Source organism: Pinus tabuliformis, chromosome 1_2, assembly GCF_031772625.1.
Source record: "Pinus tabuliformis cultivar Carrire ecotype Pingquan chromosome 1_2, CPIR1, whole genome shotgun sequence".
Taxonomy (NCBI): domain Eukaryota; kingdom Viridiplantae; phylum Streptophyta; class Pinopsida; order Pinales; family Pinaceae; genus Pinus; species Pinus tabuliformis.
In genome coordinates, this window is record NC_142298.1 from 952,946,845 (window position 1) to 952,966,356 (window position 19,512).

Here is a 19,512-nt window from a genome sequence, read left to right on the forward strand (position 1 = left end):
AAGGGTACAACGAAAAGTTTTGGCATACCTAACAATATAACTATATAAATGTAATAACCAAATATATAGGGCTTAAAAAGATATTTTAGGGTTAGCATGGAGTTTTTTTAGGGCTTAATAGTGTTTTAGATCCATTTTTGGATTGAGAAAATCAAGCACAAGCATCCTAACACTAAGTTGCAAGAAAGAGTTTCAGTTTTTGGTCTTGTTAGGAAAAGCACAAAAGCACTAGGAGGAGAGGTAACTAAGGGACTATTAGGTCAGTGAAGGAGATCCCTTGTGCTATGCAAGATACTTGAGAAACTACCCATAGCTTTGGGAAATCTCTTGGCTTAGAAGGGTTGAAGGGAAACTTTGTTTATTTTTTGGTTATGAAGGAGAGTGGCCTTCATTATTACACTTTATATGATTGAAATAAAGTTCCTCTTATGGTATTTGGTTGAGCTAGGGGATGGCCAGTTGTAAGAGAAATTTATGCACTAATTAGCCTACTCATGGGTGGAGAATGGCTCACCCTTCATTAAAATTGTAAGAAACCTTTTATTTAAATCAAGTAAGTAAATTATGTTTAATTTGCAAATATGGAAAATATGGCATGATCATGAATTCCTATATGTGATTATATGTAATCCTAAATAATTTCTTACTCAATTTACTATTGAATCCTTGTGATGCATGGTTATGGAGGTTTCATAAATTTTATCATTAGCATAGGACTTGTAAAAAATTTAATTCTTTGATTTCCTTGGTGGTATGACTGTAAGTTAAATTGGTGAAAGTATGGATAGAGATTACTATGGTGTCTTGTCCACTTGTTTCCTTTAATAATAGGTTTATTGTATTTATGTATGTATGTATGTATGTTGAGAGGGTAGAGTTGTCTACACCGTAAACATCTTGAGCAGTAATCAGAGTTGAATCAACAGAGAAGATACAATTAGTAGGTCTCACAATAGAATATCTTGGTCAATCAAGGGAGTTCCAGATCAATTTGATAATGGAAAAACTGCTTTGAGTTGTATCATTAACCCAACTCCAAGGAGGAATACATTGTATTTCTAAAGAAGAGTAAGTTGATTAAGTCTTCACAAAACATATTAGGTTAAGAAGCTATAACTTTCATTAAGGAATGGATGATTCCAAAAAAACTCTAATACAGGGGATCAACCTTGGGTTCATGGTCCTTTTTCTGCATTAACAAGTATTTGAGGTCTCTATAATAGAAATTTTGGAGTTTTTGTACTCTTGAGGAAAAAAAGAATGGTTTAAAGTTTTAGCTAAGAATTGAAAGCATTGAAATTGTAAATTATTAAAAAACATGGCATAATTATGGACATTCTCACCTAATTTATAATGTGATTTTGAAGGCCCAATTTACAAAAATAAGTTGAATGAAAGGTCTCACTCAAGGCCATGGGTAAGTGTAAGAGCTTCCTTGAGTTGTCACAAGTCTAGAAGGATATATGTGGGCATTCTATTTTCAACTCACAAGAGAGTTTACATTCATTATGTTCCTAACAAAAAATAGGCCTTAGTCTAGCCTTTTTCCTCTAAATGTGTAATGGGTGGTTAAAGTCTTATATTGCCAAAATCTAGTTGAGTAATAGGTTTCTATAAAGCCTTTATATCCTTGGGTTTACTACCCTTATTGCCTCAATTAGAATTTCTTGATGAGGGCTAGACATTATTATGAAATATGAAAATTTAAATTATGTAAATTACATGCCTTTAAAGGCCCATTAAAACTTTACTTGAATATTTTTTTTCTTACATGCACAAAAGGTTTTAATAATGAAAAAAAATGGTGTTTATATCTCCAAAATACAATAGACTTGATGAAAAAGAGAACATCTAAATTTACTCTATATGTAAACTCTACATGCTATGAAATTTTCCATGTTATAGGTTGTAGATTGTACATGCTAGGGGAAGCTTCCAAATATCAACTTGGGAAACACTAAACAATTTAAAGAGTTAATTATAACCAAATGAACTCAATTATAAAAGTTAATAAGGCATTTATAATATGTGTCAAGCTATGATTTTATGGCCTTTTCCATTTCCCTATATTCAATTTATTGTGCCTAAAATTAATTTCTTCAGCATGGTTGACATCTCTAATATTGTCCCAATTGCATTGATAACGCAAGGGCCCCAATCATTTGCAAGCTATATAAAATATGATATAGAAATACATATGCACCACCATATGTGGCAACATGTGTTTCCTAAGACGTGATGGTTATGCAAGGGCACAAGCCAAATTGTGATGATTATGCAAGGGCATGTGCCAAATTTGTATGCTAGAGGTATGCTAAAATAATTTCCCAAATGTATGCCCATTGCACCAAAGGCTAAACCCAATTTTCACATGGAATATTTGAAGTGAATATGATCTAGGGCATGCATTCCAACATGGATGTTGATTTGACACTAATATGGGAAACTAGGAATGGTGTAATCATGTGGAAGCACAAAGGAAATTCAACTAGACATTGATTGGTGGTATCAAATCAATGGGCGGGTTATTTTTTCCAATCCAAACGAAGCTCAACAACAATGGAGAGGTGTCACATACCTAGTGAATAGTATTTTCCCAAACCCCTCCAGTAGGATCCTTGACAGAATTAACCCCTATCCACCCTAAAAAAAATCCAATACACCCTTTTGACCATTAATCGTTTCTAAAGACATCAAAGCACACCATGTGGCAATTCCATTTGAGATAGCATCAAGGTATGTGTTGTTGAATAGTTAAAAAGGAATGCGTGTGGGTTCAGGTATGATTTTATATGTTAGAAATATAAACATAATGTATTGTATATTTATAATGTTATGATAATATGTACATATTATTAATAGTTAAATAAATTAATTCATAATTTTATTCATTCAAGTATGAATAAAGTAAGTTAACTAGAGTCAATGGATGATACGCTAGGGCTAGTTGACCCTAGTACTGATAAGGAACCACCCTAAAGTGACAAGTGGACTTAGGGTGCCATTTCATCTGCCACATGTTACTGATGCAATCATGTTCACATGACACTAGTACAAAATATTCGAGTGGCCATATTCCATTGCTCTAAGCTTAGAATGAGATAGAATTTACATCAATGAAATCTCTTGATGAGTATAATACAATGATTTCCTTAGAAATGGGGTTTGAATTTAGTTAAGGAAGCAAAAAAATTATAACCACGCCTCCTCAAGGTGACTTTAGGGGTTGGGTGTGTTACAAATCTATGTTATGTTATATTAATGTTAAAGAAGTAAATATCTATCCATTTTAGTGATAATAATGCTCTAACAAAAAGATAATATGCATTCTCTCATCCAAATATATATTTTTTGTTTGGCATTATATCACGAACTAATCCATTATAAATTGCATCTTAATTAGATATTCAAGTGGAATAGAAGTAACAAATACATGAAATTATGTATTTTCCAAGGCAATAAGTGCCACAACATTATGTGAATTGTGTCCCTTTTCAATATTTGTAAGTGGGTTAAGCTTAAGTCTTACTATTTTTAATTATATCCTCCTTTCTCAATAGAGAGTGGTTAATAACCATAGATGTGTAGTTCATTTCGTTACAACAAGAATCAAGTATGGCTTTTCCTTGGGATTATGTTGTTGGTTTTGCAATAGAAGACATGGGTGGTCATATTTTGTTTCTAGATTAATTAGAGGAAATCATTTAAAGTAAGCCTCCCACTTGTGCCCTAGTGATACAAGGGAGAAATGAAAAAGTCACATCCATAATAAAACTCAGTCATGTTATATTTGTGCAAAACTATTCATATTAATTGGAATGTGTTCACGATAGAGATGCATGTGGTAAGTTTATATCCCTTTCTCAAAAATGAAATTATATGTTCCCATGTAAAGATTATGTAGAACCTTAAAATTTAGCATATGACATTTCAATTGATAATAATAGAGAGTTGGCATTTGGTGCTTAATATGACCTTTTAACAAAGAAAGATAAAAAATCATTCTATGATATTGATTTTATGCCCAAGGTAAAGGAAGGAACATCTAGTAAGGAATTGTAGTGTGACCCTAGGATGATCAATAAGGAAATAAACCACCTCATTCTTGAGAACAATCAATTACTTATCATGAAAATGTCCTCTTTCTGTAATGGTTTAATCTTGTCAACAACTAGGAAAGCTTGTTAAAGACAAAAAAATTATGTTTTAAAAGGTGATAGCATGAAAAAATTAGTGACTAAGGAAACTCCTAATATATCAACATAGCACAAGTATATCATCATTAGGTTCCCTTGTTATAATGTCCTCTGATCCAACATAAGGACTTTAGACAACGAGAAGATGAATTGGAGTTACTCAAATTTCTAGCCATGTGGATGAACAATCTAGTAGATGTAGGGGTTTGAAAAAGGAAATAGTGATAAGGATGTTGGGAGTAATAATGATGACAAATAAGAGACATTCTATTCAAATTGACAATAGACCAAATGAATTAGTGTTTAACAATACACCAACCTCTTTGACAACAAGAAAAAGGAACAACAAAGAGATCCACAGGTTACAAAAAAATGCTATCATCTAAGAGTGGCATTCCAATGCCATAATTAAGGATGTCAATCCTTCGAGTGGAGCTAGTGACATGAGTGTAGAGATTTCCTCCCCATTGTGAAAACCAAGAATGAAAATTGTTGAGGTAAACGCATCATGTCTTAGTAGTCCAAAAGCATAATTGCATTACAAAATAGTGTGTAGACACCATTCACTGAAAGGGGTCAGGGGAAAATTCAAGAGTCAATTGTCAAAGACAAATTACACTGCTAGTTATAAACTAAATAATGGTAGTGGAAATGAAAGATGTGGATTTATATTTTCATATCCTCCCAAGGTGAGAGGACATTAGGCTTGCATGGAGTATCACTCCATATTATTAAAAATCCTCTTATAACAATCAAAGAGCCAAACCCAATAGTAACATACACCCTAAGGAATAGGCACCCAATATTATTAAGTACTATGCATTGGCTATGAAAATAAAAGTGTATCCATCCATGAATGCATTATAAGTTGTAGTTGTAAGGTAGATAGAAATATTTAGGAGAAATGAATCTTCTAAAACTACTAGGCAGATTTAATAATTGTACATGGTCAAAATTTTCAAGGTAAATGACTATTGCAATTGTAGACATTGGGTATATAATATTGCATGAATTTTTCCCTTCATTATAAATGTATTGGCTAAGTACTATTCCTATGAAAAATCATTATATTTTAACGCGTAAATTACAAATATAAATGTCATGCTAATTTATGTTTTAAACATTTAAAATTGCACTCATGGAGAAATTTTTTCCTTTATATTTTCTTTGGAAAAAGGAAGGATGACAACCAAATCCATGTTAAGAACAAATATCTTTGTAAAATTATATTTGACATAGCAATCTTAAGATATGGGGTGTCCATGTATGTGAATCATTTTTATCAAATTAATATAAAAGTATCACTAACATGGGAAACAAGCATGCCATTAAGAAATATGAGGAATGGAAAATAGCTTCACTATGACTTCTTATTTTGAATAATCATACCTTTATACAATATTGAGAACATCTTTGCCTATTTGATGCTAGTATGACCACTTAGCCTAAAACCTTCATTTTCATAAAATGCCTCCCTTTAACAATAATAGTAATAACAATTCCAATTTTTCATTGGGATCTATGATATATGCTAGAGTGATTATTCAAAAATGTAGAGAGCTTTATAAGGTACCTATATGGCCTACAAGTATTCATTAAGGACATAAAAAGGTCAAAAGGATAGGGACATCTCTTTAAGATGGGAAAATATGCAAGATGTTAAATATGACTAGAAATTGCTTAGTAGGTTATAGGTTCGCAACATTTATCTTTATGTTTCATTAGTTGCAGACCAATATTGTATGCTTGAAGAGTACAAACAATTCAAATTCAGAACTAAACTAGTAATTCAACTTATAACATTTATTAAACAATGTAAAACAATAAGTTAGGATCTAAAACAAATACACAAACATTTCATTAGGTTAGAAATCATTTTTATATGTTATGTTAAATTTAAATAACAATATTTTCACTTATAAGTGTAAAAAACATGCAATAATTTCTTGATAGTAACTATTATTGGAGAGATTACTTCGGGGATATACTAGCAATTGTCCCAAAGGTACAAAGAGAGGCCGATAGAATTATTAAATTGGAATTGTTGAATTTCTCCTTTTAACTTTGCGGGGATCTAATAATCCTGAGAAACAAAATTGTCTTAAAATATTAGTGATCAAAACTGTTAAAACACAATATGACAAAGAATTGTGACTTTGATGGATTGAAATACTATTCGTGTCCAAAGTTTTTTCTTTGGTAATTGGGTAGTAGTATGTAGCATCATACCTAGCTGTCGTATTCACATGTGGGGCTGTCAATCTTGCTGATGATGCTAGTGGATATAACTTTCCCTTTGGTAATTGGAACTGGGCTAGGCTTCGTCCTTGGCCTCAAACAAAAACATAGAGAGTAACAGAATGATTTTTCTAGCAAACTGCAAGGGATCCAATTTATTGATTCCAATGCCCTTGATTGGGAAAACAATTAGATATTAAATTTTCGATTTTATGGACCAAAACAAAGAGAAAACGTCAATATGCTTTATTTCCCTCTCGAAATTTTGTATGAAAATATACCTCTACAGCACTCACAATATCCTGATAATCAATAAACCGTTAAATCTGACAATGCATTCCAAAAAACATGCAACATAAACATAATGAAATATGTATAAGCCTCTCGGCCTATTTAGCAGATCCATGTTCCAGGGATTAATTTCCACCTTTAGGCCTTATGGGAATACTGGTAAAACGAATTTCATAATATGGATTCAGCGCTCTTCAAAACTTAACTAGAGAAGAGGTTAGAGAGCACCAATAAGCCGGTCGTAGTGTAACTGTTATATGTTTTGAGGTATTTTTGGGCATATTTTTTGGGTCAAATTTATTGGAAAATTGATAGATATTTGTTGAAGTGACATGATTGACTTGTTAACTTTTTTGAAAAAAATGGGTGTCAGGGGTTTGTCTTTTCAGTGCACTGAATGTTGGGGTTTACCTGTAATTTTTAGTAAATTTTTAAACCCTTATCATTATCTTGCATGAGTGGTTAGTCTCATGTTCCAGGGCATTGATTATTGGGGTTTACCAGTAGGCTTTAATAAATTTCTAAACCTTTACCATTACTTTGAGTGAGTGGTTGGTTAGTCCTATGTTCCAGGGTGGTTGTTATTGATGTGTTGGGATCACAGGTTTATGCTGTGAACTTTGCAAAATATGGGTGTTATGGGGTTTTTAGGGCGAGCCATGAATGTTTTCAAGGCAATTAATCTCGTGTTTTTAAGTAGGAAATTAATCTTATGATTCCAAAATGAATCTCAGAATGATGTGATATATTCCCAATGAAGTGAGTGTGACAATTACTCCAACTTTACTTACCTCAAAACATGCTTAAACATCGAAGTGTTAGGTTACTTTAAATATAACATATTTGCAAAGATCTACCCCTTACTGTTCCAGGATTTCTGGCCAAGTGCTTAAAACTGGCCATCAATAAACACTTACAAACCATACCGCTCCAAAAGAATACAAAACTCGAACATAATTCTAGGAAACTATAATCTTTTATAAAAAATTTGAAATTCTTCATCTTCTCTGGCTTTGTGTTTAACTTAAGAAGGTTATCCTTATTTAAATCGTAGATACCAAAATATTCTTGAAATTTTATGTAAATGAGAAAAGTCTAACTGTTTGACTTCATTAATGTCTATCATATTATCGAAGAATCTACAATTTAATTACATAAAAACAAACTTCATATCTCAGTCTCTAGATGGATATAGATGGAATAAAAATAATCTTCATAGAACTTCATATCTCAGTCTCTAGATGGATATAGATGGAATAAAAATAATCTTCATATCTGAGTCTCTAGATGAATATAGATAGAATCCTTTATCACCAGAAAGAAAAACTTTGAGCTAAATATCTTAATTGAATGTTATCCGATATGAAAATATCATTTAGCAAACTGAAGGCTACTCTGACCCCTCATCAGCTCACCTGTTGCAGTGTTCTGGACCGAATTTTGTTCCCTTTTGGCAGAACCCCTTCCATCGAGAAGGAATATGCCCTATATCTGTGTCATCAAAACTTGCAGATTCTAGCCATACCCCTGAATGCAGAAGAAAATTAGTATCAGAATCAAATATCATATAAAATGAACTCACCTATAGGAACACAGAGAACTATTTTCAAGGCTACTGGGGTGGGTTTCTACCTGTATCCAGGTGAGCAATAATAACATCCTTTCCGAATTACCCATTTCTCCATAGCGATCTCGGAGAAACTTGTACATTCTCAGATTTTCCAGCTCCTACTTCTAAGCCAAGGAATCCCCATGAACGAGTTGTGTGTAGATTTCTTGCTCGGTTAGGAAATACAGATAATACCTGAGGGTCTTCTGAATAACGACACCCAACAATAGCGACACCAAATTCAGTAAGGAAAACTATCGAAAATTCTATGTATCTACGAGCTTCGCATTCATTCAATGTGAAAGAGTGAAAATTAGCATTAAAGGTGAGTAATTCACTTGCGAGAGAAAAAGCATGTTCTTCTTCAAGAGGAGCAGAAAAACCATTCACGCCTCTGGTGTATGAGTAGTAGATGGCCTCCTTTGCTGCTTCCTTGCTGCAAATTTTTAATGAAAAAATATACAGGAAAGCTTAATGAAATATATCAATGCAAACACCACATTAACTTCGGAAAGATAATTGATCTCATTTTAACGGCAGAAATTAACCCTTTGACAGTAACCACGAGACTCATTTCCTGGGAACAAGTCCTAGCACCTCACACTCATTTCCTTGTAATTAACCTTTTGACAGTAACCACGGGACTCATTTCCTGGGAACAAGGCCTAGCACCTCACACTCATTTCCTGGGAACAAGGACTAGCATCTCACACCTTTGATTGATATAACATGATATATCAAAGCAAACATCACTTTAACTTCCGAAAGATAATTGATCTCATCTTAATTGCGGAAACTAAACCTAAAGGTGAAAAAGACAATCACTTAAACAAAAATCGAAGATGTACTGTGGCATGCTTACTATGGTTAGAAATACACAAACATTTCATTAGGTTAGAAATCATTTTTATATGTTATGTTAAATTTAAATAACAATATTTTCACTTATAAGTGTAAAAAACATGCAATAATTTCTTGGTAGTAATTATTATTGGAGAGATTACTTTGTGGATATACTAGCAATTGTCCCAAAAGGTACAAAGAGAGGTCGATAGAATTATTAAATTGGAATTGTCAAATTTCTCCTTTTAACTTTGCGGGGATCTAATAATCCTGAGAAACAAAATTGTCTTAAAATATTAGTAATCGAAACTGTTAAAACACAATATGACAAAGAAGTGTGACTTTGATGGATTGAAATACTATGCCTGTCCAAGTTTTTTCTTTGGTAATTGGGTAGTAGTATGTAGCATCATACCTAGCTGTCGCATTCACATGTGGGGCTGTCAATCTTGCTGATGATACTAGTGGATACAACTTTCCCTTTGGTAATTGGAACTGGGCTAGGCTTCGCCCTTGGCCTCAAACAAAAACATAGAGAGTAACAGAATGATTTTTCTAGCAAACTGCAAGGGATCCAGTTTATTGATTTCAATGCCCTTGACTGGGAAAACAATTAGATATTAAATTTTCGATTTTATGGACCGAAACAAAGAGAAAATGTCAATATGCTTTATTTCCCTCTTGACATTTTGTATGAAAATATACCTCTACAGCACTCACAATTATCCTGATAATCAATAAACCGTTAAATCTGACAATGCATTCCAAAAAACAAGCAACATAAACATAATGAAATATGTATAAGCCTCTCGGCCTATTTAGCAGTTCCATGTTCCAGGGATTAATTTCCACCCTTAGGCCTTATGGGAATACTGGTAAATCGAATTTCATAATATGGATTCAGCGCTCTTCAATACTTAACTAGAGAAGAGGTTAGAGAGCACCAATAAGCCGGTCGTAGTGTAACTGTTATATGTTTTGAGGTATTTTTTGGCATATTTTTTGGGTCAAATTTATTGGAAAATTGATAGATATTTGTTGAAGTGACATGATTGAGTTGTGAACTTTTTTGAAAAAAATGGGTGTCGGGGGTTTGTCTTTTCAGTGCACTGAATGTTGGGTTTACCTGCAATTTTTAGTAAATTTTTAAACCCTTATCATTATCTTGAATGAGTGGTTAGTCTCATGTTCCAGGGCATTGATTATTGGGGTTTACCAGCAGGCTTTAATAAATTTCTAAACCTTTACCATTACTTTGAGTGAGTGGTTAGTCCCATGTTCCAGGGTGGTTGTTATTGATGTGTTGGGATCACAGGTTTATGCTGTGAACTTTGCAAAATATGGGTGTTATGGGGTTTTCAGGGCGAGCCATGAATGTTTTCAAGGCAATTAATCTCATGTTTTTAAGTGGGAAATTAATCTCATGATCCCAAAGTGGATCTCAGAATCATGTGATCTATTCCCAATAAAGTGAGTGTGACAATTACTCCAACTTTACTTACCTCAAAAACATGCTTAAACATCAAAATGTTAGGTTACTTTAAATATAACATATTTGCAAAAATCTACCCCTTAATGTTCCAGGATTTCTGGCCAAGTGCTTAAAACTGGCCATCAATAAACACTTACAAACCATACTGCTCCAAAAGAATACAAAACTCAAACACAATTCTAGGAAACTGTAATCTTTTATAAAAAATTTGAAATTCTTCATCTTCTCTGGCTTTGTGTTTAACCTAAGAAGGTTATCCTTATTTAAATCGTAGATACCAAAATATTCTTGAAATTTGATGTAAATGAGAAAAATCTAACTGTTTGACTTCATTAATGTCTATCATATTCTCGGAGAATCTACAATTTAATTACATAAAAACAAACTTCATATCTCAGTCTCTAGATGGATATAGATAGAATAAAAATAAACTTCATATATGAGTCTCTAGATGGATATAGATAGAATCCTTTATCACCAGAAAGAAAAACTTTGAGCTAAATATCTTAATTGAATGTTATCCGATATGAAAATATCATTTAGCAAACTGAAGGCTACTCTGACCCCTCATCAGCTCACCTGTTCCAGTGTTCTGGACCGAATTTTGTTCCCTTTTGGCAGAACCCATTCCATCGAGAAGGAATATGCCCTATATCTGTGTCATCAAAACTTGCAGATTCTGGCCATACCCCTGAATGCAGAAGAAAATTAGTATCAGAATCAAATATCATATAAAATGAACTCACCTAAAGGAACACACAGAGAACTATTTTCAAGGCTACTGGGGTGGGTTTCTACCTGTATCCAGGTGAGCAATAATAACATCCTTTCCGAATTACCCCTTTCTCCATAGCGATCTCGGAGAAACTTGTACATTCTCAGATTTTCCAGCTCCTACTTCTAAGCGTAGATTTCTTGCTCGGTTAGGAAATACAGATAATACCTGAGGGTCTTCTGAATAACAACACCCAACAATAGCGACACCAAATTCAGTAAGAAAAACTATCGAAAATTCTATGTATCTACGAGCTTCGCATTCATTCAATGTGAAAGAGTGAAAATTAGCATTAAAGGTGAGTAATTCACTTGCGAGAGAAAAAGCATGTTCTTCTTCAAGAGGAGCAGAAAAACCATTCACGCCTCTGGTGTATTAGTAGATGGCCTCCTTTGATGCTTCCTTGCTGCAAATTTTTAATGAAAAAATATACAGGAAAGCTTAATGAAATATATCAATGCAAACACCACATTAACTTCGGAAAGATAATTGATCTCATTTTAACGGCAGAAATTAACCCTTTGACAGTAACCACGAGACTCATTTCCTGGGAACAAGTCCTAGCACCTCACACTCATTTCCTTGTAATTAACCTTTTGACAGTAACCACGGGACTCATTTCCTGGGAACAAGGCCTAGCACCTCACACTCATTTCCTGGGAACAAGGACTAGCATCTCACACCTTTGGATGATATAACATAATATATCAAAGCAAACATCACTTTAACTTCAGAAAGATAACTGATCTCATCTTAATTGCAGAAACTAAACCTAAAGGTGAGAAAGACAATCACTTAAACAAAAATCGAAGATGTACTGTGGCATGCTTACTATGCTTCGCTGGGAATTAACCTTGTGTCAGTAACCACATGACTCATTTTCCCTGGAAACAAGGTCTGGCATTTCACACTTCAAGATGATTTAACATAACCTACGTGAAATATATCAATGCAAACACCACATTAACTTCAGAAAGATAACTGATCTCATTTTAATGGCAGAAACTAAATATGAAGGTGAGAAGTACAATCACTTGAACAAAGATCAAAAACGCCATTGTCGCATGCCTGTTATGTTTAGCAGGGGATTAACCTTGTAACAACAACCACAGGACTCATTTTCCCTGGGAACAAGGCCTAACAGCTTACACTTAAGATGATATAAGATAATAATTTTCCAGAACATTAAAGTAATTGTATCAAAGGCAAAATCACATTAACTTCAGAAAGATAACTGATCTCATTACGCAATTACATGCCCATTAAGTTTAGCAGTGGATTAGAACCTTGTAACAATAGCCACGACTCAATTTCTCTAGGAACAAGGCCTAGCAGCTCACACCTTAAGATGATATAAGATAATTTCCAAAACATTAGTGAAATATTTCGAAGTAAACATCACATTAACTTCAAAAAGATAACTGATCTCATTTAATTGCAAAAACTCAACCTAAAGGTAAAAAAGACAAGCCTTTGAACACCGATGGAAACGTCATTCTTAAACCTCAGCAATTCAAACAAGAAAACAAAACTTTAACTGGAATTACAACACAATTTTTTTTAATGTTTCAGATTACAAGACGCTCTAGATTTCTGAAAGCTATTGTTAAGAGAGCCATCCGATGCTATAGAGGATGTCCATACATAGTGCTTAACATTGCGAACTCGAAACGAGTTGAACACAGAACCTTGTTTCATGAGATGTACCATCATATTTTTGTAATTATTTCTAATGTATAAGACGCTGACTTCCAAAATCCACCAGCTGCCAAATACTCGGTTCAAGCATCCCGGTTTACAGCAGTATCTGTTTCCACAAGTACAAAGCCCTGAACTGGCAAGATCATCCTTAAATCAAACCAGCTCATCGTGAACCCTTTACCTCAGCAAGACACTTGGTACTACAGCAGATTCTGCTTACAATGTATTGTCACCTTGATCTTTAGTTTCGATTCTTGGTATCAGTAAAATCAGTATATCTCCGATCTATGCAGTCCCATAAATCCATGATCTCCTTCTGATGATACATTATAGGTCATCAAGGATGTTTTTCTTGAATAAGCAGGTAAATAACAATAACTTTAACACATACCCTTTTCATATAAGACCCTATTCATATCACTTAAAACCCTCATAGAGTTTCTGGAGCCTTGGAAGGAATTCATCTCAAGGAGATAAGTTCGTCTTCGGACGAGAAGGCTAGCCGTGGTCTTGAAAGGCACGTCGAAAGCACCGGCAACAAATTCATCGCTTTCTTTTCACACCGGCTGGTCACTGGGTCGAATCGCAATGAGAGTTGCGCCCTTCAGGGCCGTGCCACCGGGAAGCTCCAGATAAGGAGCGTACCACAATTTCATGTTGAGGGCAGGGACCTGGGTCTGGTTTGAGGAAGCAGAAGCCGCAAGGGGTTTATCGTGAAGCTCCTGTAACTGATCTTTTCCCATACAGAGAACCCCCTGGGCATCAAAATCAGTGAGAACGAGGCTCTGCAATTCAAGGTGATTAGAAATTATCTGTTGTAAAAGAAAGTGCCTGGCAGATGCGGCTATCAGGGAACTGATAGTCGACACAACCCTAAGCTTCAAACCCCCCTTGGGTAGCTGATGAGTTGTAAGGCCAGACGAAAGCATTTGTTCATTGTTATGGCAGCAGGTTGTGGAAGCACGTCGTGCACAGCAGAAACCGGAAGCATTGTTACGGCAGCAGGTAGTGCACCGCAGAAACCGGAAGCAGGTCGTGCAACAGAAATGTAGGGATGCAGTTTTGGAGAGAGATATATAGCGAGAAATGTAGCGATGCAGTTTTGGAGAGGTAGGTTTTGGAGAGAGATATATAGTCAGATGTGACAGAGACTATATATGCCAGATCTCAATCAGAAAATGAAAGTGTAGAATACTAAACTGATTCAAAAGAAGGCCTATCCCGGCCTAAATATTGGACTTATAGATGGATAACAAGTGAAACAAAATGTAAATCCACAATCTCCATAATGTACTATTGTAAAGATGGATAACAAGTGAAACAAAATGTAGATCTTCAATCTCCATAATGTACTATTGTAAAGCCATATAATTTTCATGTCAAGAATAATTACAAATAGATAGTACATAATTACAAAAAAAAAGTTGTTATTGTAAGCAGACTAACAAGACTCAAATCATTGCCTATTGTACTTTGCACAAACTATATTGTAGAAGAACTTTGATCATTTGAGGCAATTGCAACATTGTTTGCTTCATTTGTATTGCTAAGCAAATTAGATATGCTTCGTCTCAATCTTTGAGAAGGAACTGAAGCTGCCATCAAATCCTTTCTGATACTCTCCAATACCATTGCCACTTCTCTCATGGTTGGTCTTTCTTCAGGTGAATCTTTTGAACAGCTCAAGCCAACATGTAGCAAAGAAAGGAGGCAATTGTATATATTATTTTCTTCAAATTCATATTCATCCACCTCTTCAAAAAACAATTCATCAATTACCTCCTTCACTCTATTTGGAAATGCAAGGCTCACCCACTTGTGCAAATTTAGCTCTCCAACAAACATGTCACTAGTTGGTCGCTTTCTAGTAAGCATTTCTAGTAACAAAATACCAAAGCTATAAACATCTCCTTTTGTGGAAATTGTTGCAGCCAATCCATACTCTGCATTAATATTAAAAAAAAATCATCAAAATTTACTTAACCAATCCATATAATACAAAATTATCACTGAGAAAATACAAGTGAAAGTATTGTTTTAAAAGTCATACCTGGGGCAATGTAACCCATTGATCCTTTCAAAGCAAGTGATGATGTAAGTGAATCATTTGAAGTTGCACCAATTAGCCTTGCAATACCAAAATCTGTGACATGGCCTGACATATCTTCATCCAAAAGTACATTGCTGGGTTTTATATCACAATGAACTACTTGCACAAAAGAATCATGGTGAAGATATTCCATGGCATGGGCCACATCTATGGCAATGTCTAATCGTGTTTTCAACCTCAATTCACACAAATCTTCAACATTGTTATCATCTCTATCAGGATACAAATGATTCTCTAAACTTCCCTTAGGCATAAACTCGAACACCAAAGCTTTGAATTGGAGGTTGGAACATGAAGTTATGACTCTCACCAGATTTCTATGCCGAACCTTTTGCAAGACACTACATTCTGCTTTGAAACTCTTTTCAACTTGTTCATTTTGCAACTGGAGAACCTTAACAGCAACAAATGAACCATCAATCAAAATTCCTTTATACACTAACCCATAATTTCCTTTTCCCAACAAGTTGGCATTGGAAAACCCATTAGTTGCTATGTGAAGCTCTTGATATGAAATCCTTTGGTGCACTAGCTTTTGGAAAATAGCTTGTGAGAAATTGAAGTTTTCCATATGTATATTTCCTTTCCAAAAGTATACCAAAAGTAGACAACATAGTATAAAAACAAGAGCTCCAATTATTGGCAGTAATATTCTTTTCACAAATGGAAAATGACTTCTTGGCGTTGGACATGCAGATAAATTGAATATGTGTGGTCCACAAAGACCGGGATTTCCAATTAAAAAGATGGCACTTGTTTGATTTGCAAAAATCCCTCCTTTCAGAATCTCCCCTGTGAGGTGGTTGAAAGACAAATTCAAAAATTGAAGCATTTTCAGCTTCTCAAGAGTAATCGGTATTGAACCTGATAAGGAGTTGGAAGAGAGATCTAGGCTCAAGAGGCTTTGTAATTTTTCAAAGGAATCTGGAATAGAGCCTTGGAAGGAATTTTGAGATAAATTCAATGATTGTAGTTCACTGCAGCTTCCAAGTGTAGGTGGAATTGCCCCAGTCAATCGGTTGGAAGAAATGTCTATAGCTAGAGCCATTGAAATTTTACCAATCTCTAAGGGCAAGGAGCCTTCTAATAAATTCCATGACAAATTCAAATAAAAATGTAAATTGTAAAGTTTGGCGATTTCTCGTGGTATGCTACCAATGAGCATATTGTGAGATAGGTCAAGCAATTCTAAATTTAGACAACTTCCTAAGCTGGTAGGTATGCTTCCTGATAATTGGTTGCGATGGAGGAGGACTCTTCTTAGTTGTTTAAGGGGCGCAAGGGAATTGGGAATTCTTCCAGAGAGGTTGTTTTGACTCATGTCCAATAGTCCAAGGTGTTGTAATTGTTCAAAGTCATTAGGGATGTTTCCTTCTAATCTATTGTTACTTAAACACAATCTTTCTATCATTTTAAGGTTTCCTAATGGTGGAATGTTTCCGGTCAAAAGGTTTGTACTTAAATTTAGATAGGTTAGGCTCGTAAGATTACCAATATGTGGAGGGATGTTTCCTTTTATTCTATTGTTTTCTAATAACAACATAGACAAATTGGTAGAAAGATGTCCTATGTCAAGAGGCAAGAAACCACTTATTTTATTGTTCCTCAAGCTTATTTCTCGTAAGTGGGAACAATTGGTAAGAGCTACAAGAAATGGCATGGTTGTAGTGGTGCCACTATTAAGATCATTGTCACATAAATGTAACTTTTCAAGAAGTGATAGCTTACCTAACTCTAGTGGCACACTCCCACTCAACATGTTTTCACCTAGACCAAGCAATTTGAGGTTAGAACAGTTTCCAATAGAAATTGGTATGTTTCCACTCAATTGATTTCCCCATAAAGACAGATGATTCAAATTGGTGAGGAGGCCCAACTCTTCTGGAATGGTGCCGGTGACACTGTTTATCTCAAGTGTCAAAAGAAGCAACGCTGAAAGATTTCCTAAGGAAGAAGGAATGTTACCTGTGAGTTTGTTGCTTCCTAACACAAGGTACTGCAGATGTGTGAGGGAACCCAACTCCCGAGGAATATTTCCGCTGAGATTGTTGAAGGAGAGCGCCAGCCAAAGCAAATTTTTGCAACTGTTGAGTTGAGTTGGGATATGTCCTTCTAGTTGATTGTTGTCCAACCAGAGAGTTCTCAGACGAGAGAGGCGTCCCAATTGAGTTGGGATACGACCATGGAGCGCATTTCCTTCAAGAACAAGGGAGAGGAGAAAGGAGAGATTACCGAGGAAAGGAGAGATGGGACCGTACAGATCCATGCCAGTGAGGTTGAGGGCGAGCACTCTGTCTGGATGACGACGACTGCAGGTGACGCCAGTCCAGTTGGAGATGGGGATATTGGTGTCCTTCCAATCGGCCATGGCGTCATGTGGATCGCTGGTTATGAGCTTCTTGAAAGCCAGCAGTGATTGGCGGTCATCGTGAAATGAGTGCATAGCGGATGAGAAGAAGAGAAAAGTGCAGAAGAGGAGAAGCAGCGAAGGAAGTGGAAAATGAAAAGAGAGAGACGGCATGATCGTTGTCGTGGGGAGAGAGGCAATTGGGAGAGGGGCAATAGGGTGATTTGGAGTTGGATCTAAGAGCTATTTATAAAGGGAAAGAGGCGCACCTAAACATCCTCTGTGCGCTCAAAAGTGGGGGCACCTAAACGGTCAGCGAAAAGTCGAGAAAGCAGGAAAGTAGTCAAGAAAGTCGGAAAGTGGAAAACAAAAAACGTCGTGGGTCAGTTTCATTTACTCGCATGTTTACTTATTTACTTCGCTTTTCATCATTTTCCTCCGCCATTGTCGCTGATATTGATGTGACGGTGAGTTTGTATGGTAACCAAAGTTTTCGGGAAAAGTAGAGTGCAGCCCAATCTGACGTTGAAACTTAATTTCCACGTCATTTTCATCACTTTCATTTCATATTCGCCGGGAGATGATTTCCCAAAGTTTTGGTTCATTATTTTTACGCTCTGCACCGATTATTTAGCATCCTTCACCTTTACTTCACATACGAGAATTTATTTTTATTTTTCTTCATCACTTATTTAGCATTCTTTATTTAAGAATAGAAGAATGTATTCTTTATTTAACATGGTCAACGTCTTACCAACGTATGTTATCTTTCCAATATAATAGCTAATTGAAATTTTGTTTTAAATAATTTATTATGTGATGATTATATTTTTTTTTCAAATGATATAATATGCTGTAGTTTATAATATTTATAAAAATTATAAAAATATTGAATAAAAATAAAAATAGTAACTAAACTTATATATATATAGATTATGGTTTTTTTTATTCTATAAATTAGTAATTAAAGCCATTTGGGGAAGGTTAATTTAGTTATGAATTTTATAAATGGTTTCTAGAAAACCTTAACCCCAACCCCAGCCTAGTATGATGTGTAATCTTGTCTTTCTGTCACCAAAGTTGAAATTTTGCTCATGTGGGTCCCAATAAAAATCTAAAAAAAAAAAAAATAACTATACAAAATATTTAAATAATGCCCGTTCATAAAAAAAATTGTATGTGAAGAAACTTGATCCCTCTCAGCGCATGTTAGATCTGTATTTAACATGGATCTATGCTGGTTTTATATCAATTCAAGCTACTCCGCTACCTTAAGAAAATATAATAACTTTAATGAAATAGGGCTTGTAAATTATAAATTAATGCCCGTGCACATCATTATTCTTTACTTTTTGTCTACACGAACAACCTAGTTTTGCATCATTGGACAAGTCTTCAAGAAGAAATTTGAAGAGATGTGACAATATTTTTAGTTGAAGAAGGCCTAAAACCCCCATTCATTTCATATAAGTAAGTATAACCAAGAGGTTTTGAAAATACAAGGAACTTGAGACTCATTAAAGGTATTCTCCATGTATTGATTTAAGAGATTTAAGAAGTGTGTGCCCTCATCTATGCAAGATACCAAAGATATGAAGAATTTGACTGATAAGTATCCTAGAGAATTAAGTAGAATGGTCACTTCTTGTTCAACCAACTCAAGTGTGTAGAGAAGAAAATCAACTATCCCCAACAAGGATATAGTCCCCAAAATTTCTATGTCTAGAGAAATTTATTGTAATAGTTGGCTACTAGCAATCCTTTGTGTGAAGACTATACTATTAAGAGGATAAAAAAACAATAGGAAATTGATGTGTTGCTCTTTGTGGAAATCTCGTGGCTTGTGAATACCTTAATTGAACTACAATAAGGGGAAGGGACTTCGACATGACGACTTGCACTAAATCCTC

General features: G+C 34.9%; 2 protein-coding genes across 5 annotated transcripts; both read right to left on the bottom strand.

Annotated features, from left to right (window-relative positions):
* Positions 1–6,298: 6,298 nt before the first annotated feature.
* Positions 6,299–12,699, bottom strand: LOC149209120 (subtilisin-like protease SBT5.3). 4 transcript variants are annotated; one of them, XM_089396291.1, is made up of 4 exons: positions 12,277–12,699; positions 8,673–8,770; positions 8,358–8,537; positions 6,299–8,252 (listed from the first exon to the last, which is right to left on the bottom strand). In XM_089396291.1, the coding sequence occupies exons 1-3, from the start codon at positions 12,321–12,323 to the stop codon at positions 8,395–8,397; spliced, it is 288 nt and encodes a 95-aa protein (XP_089252417.1). In that variant the 5' UTR covers positions 12,324–12,699; the 3' UTR covers positions 6,299–8,252; positions 8,358–8,394. The 4 variants fall into 4 exon arrangements, with proteins under 4 accessions (XP_089252417.1, XP_089252416.1, XP_089252419.1 ...); XM_089396290.1 differs by having other exon boundaries at positions 8,358–8,540; XM_089396293.1 differs by lacking the exon at positions 12,277–12,699 and adding an exon at positions 8,883–9,288.
* A 148-nt stretch (positions 12,700–12,847) lies between these two features.
* LOC149209121 (uncharacterized) lies at positions 12,848–17,863 on the bottom strand. The gene is made up of 2 exons (XM_089396289.1): positions 15,196–17,863; positions 12,848–15,088 (listed from the first exon to the last, which is right to left on the bottom strand). The coding sequence occupies exons 1-2, from the start codon at positions 17,774–17,776 to the stop codon at positions 14,628–14,630; spliced, it is 3,042 nt and encodes a 1,013-aa protein (XP_089252415.1). The 5' UTR covers positions 17,777–17,863; the 3' UTR covers positions 12,848–14,627.
* Between the last annotated feature and the right edge of the window lie 1,649 nt (positions 17,864–19,512).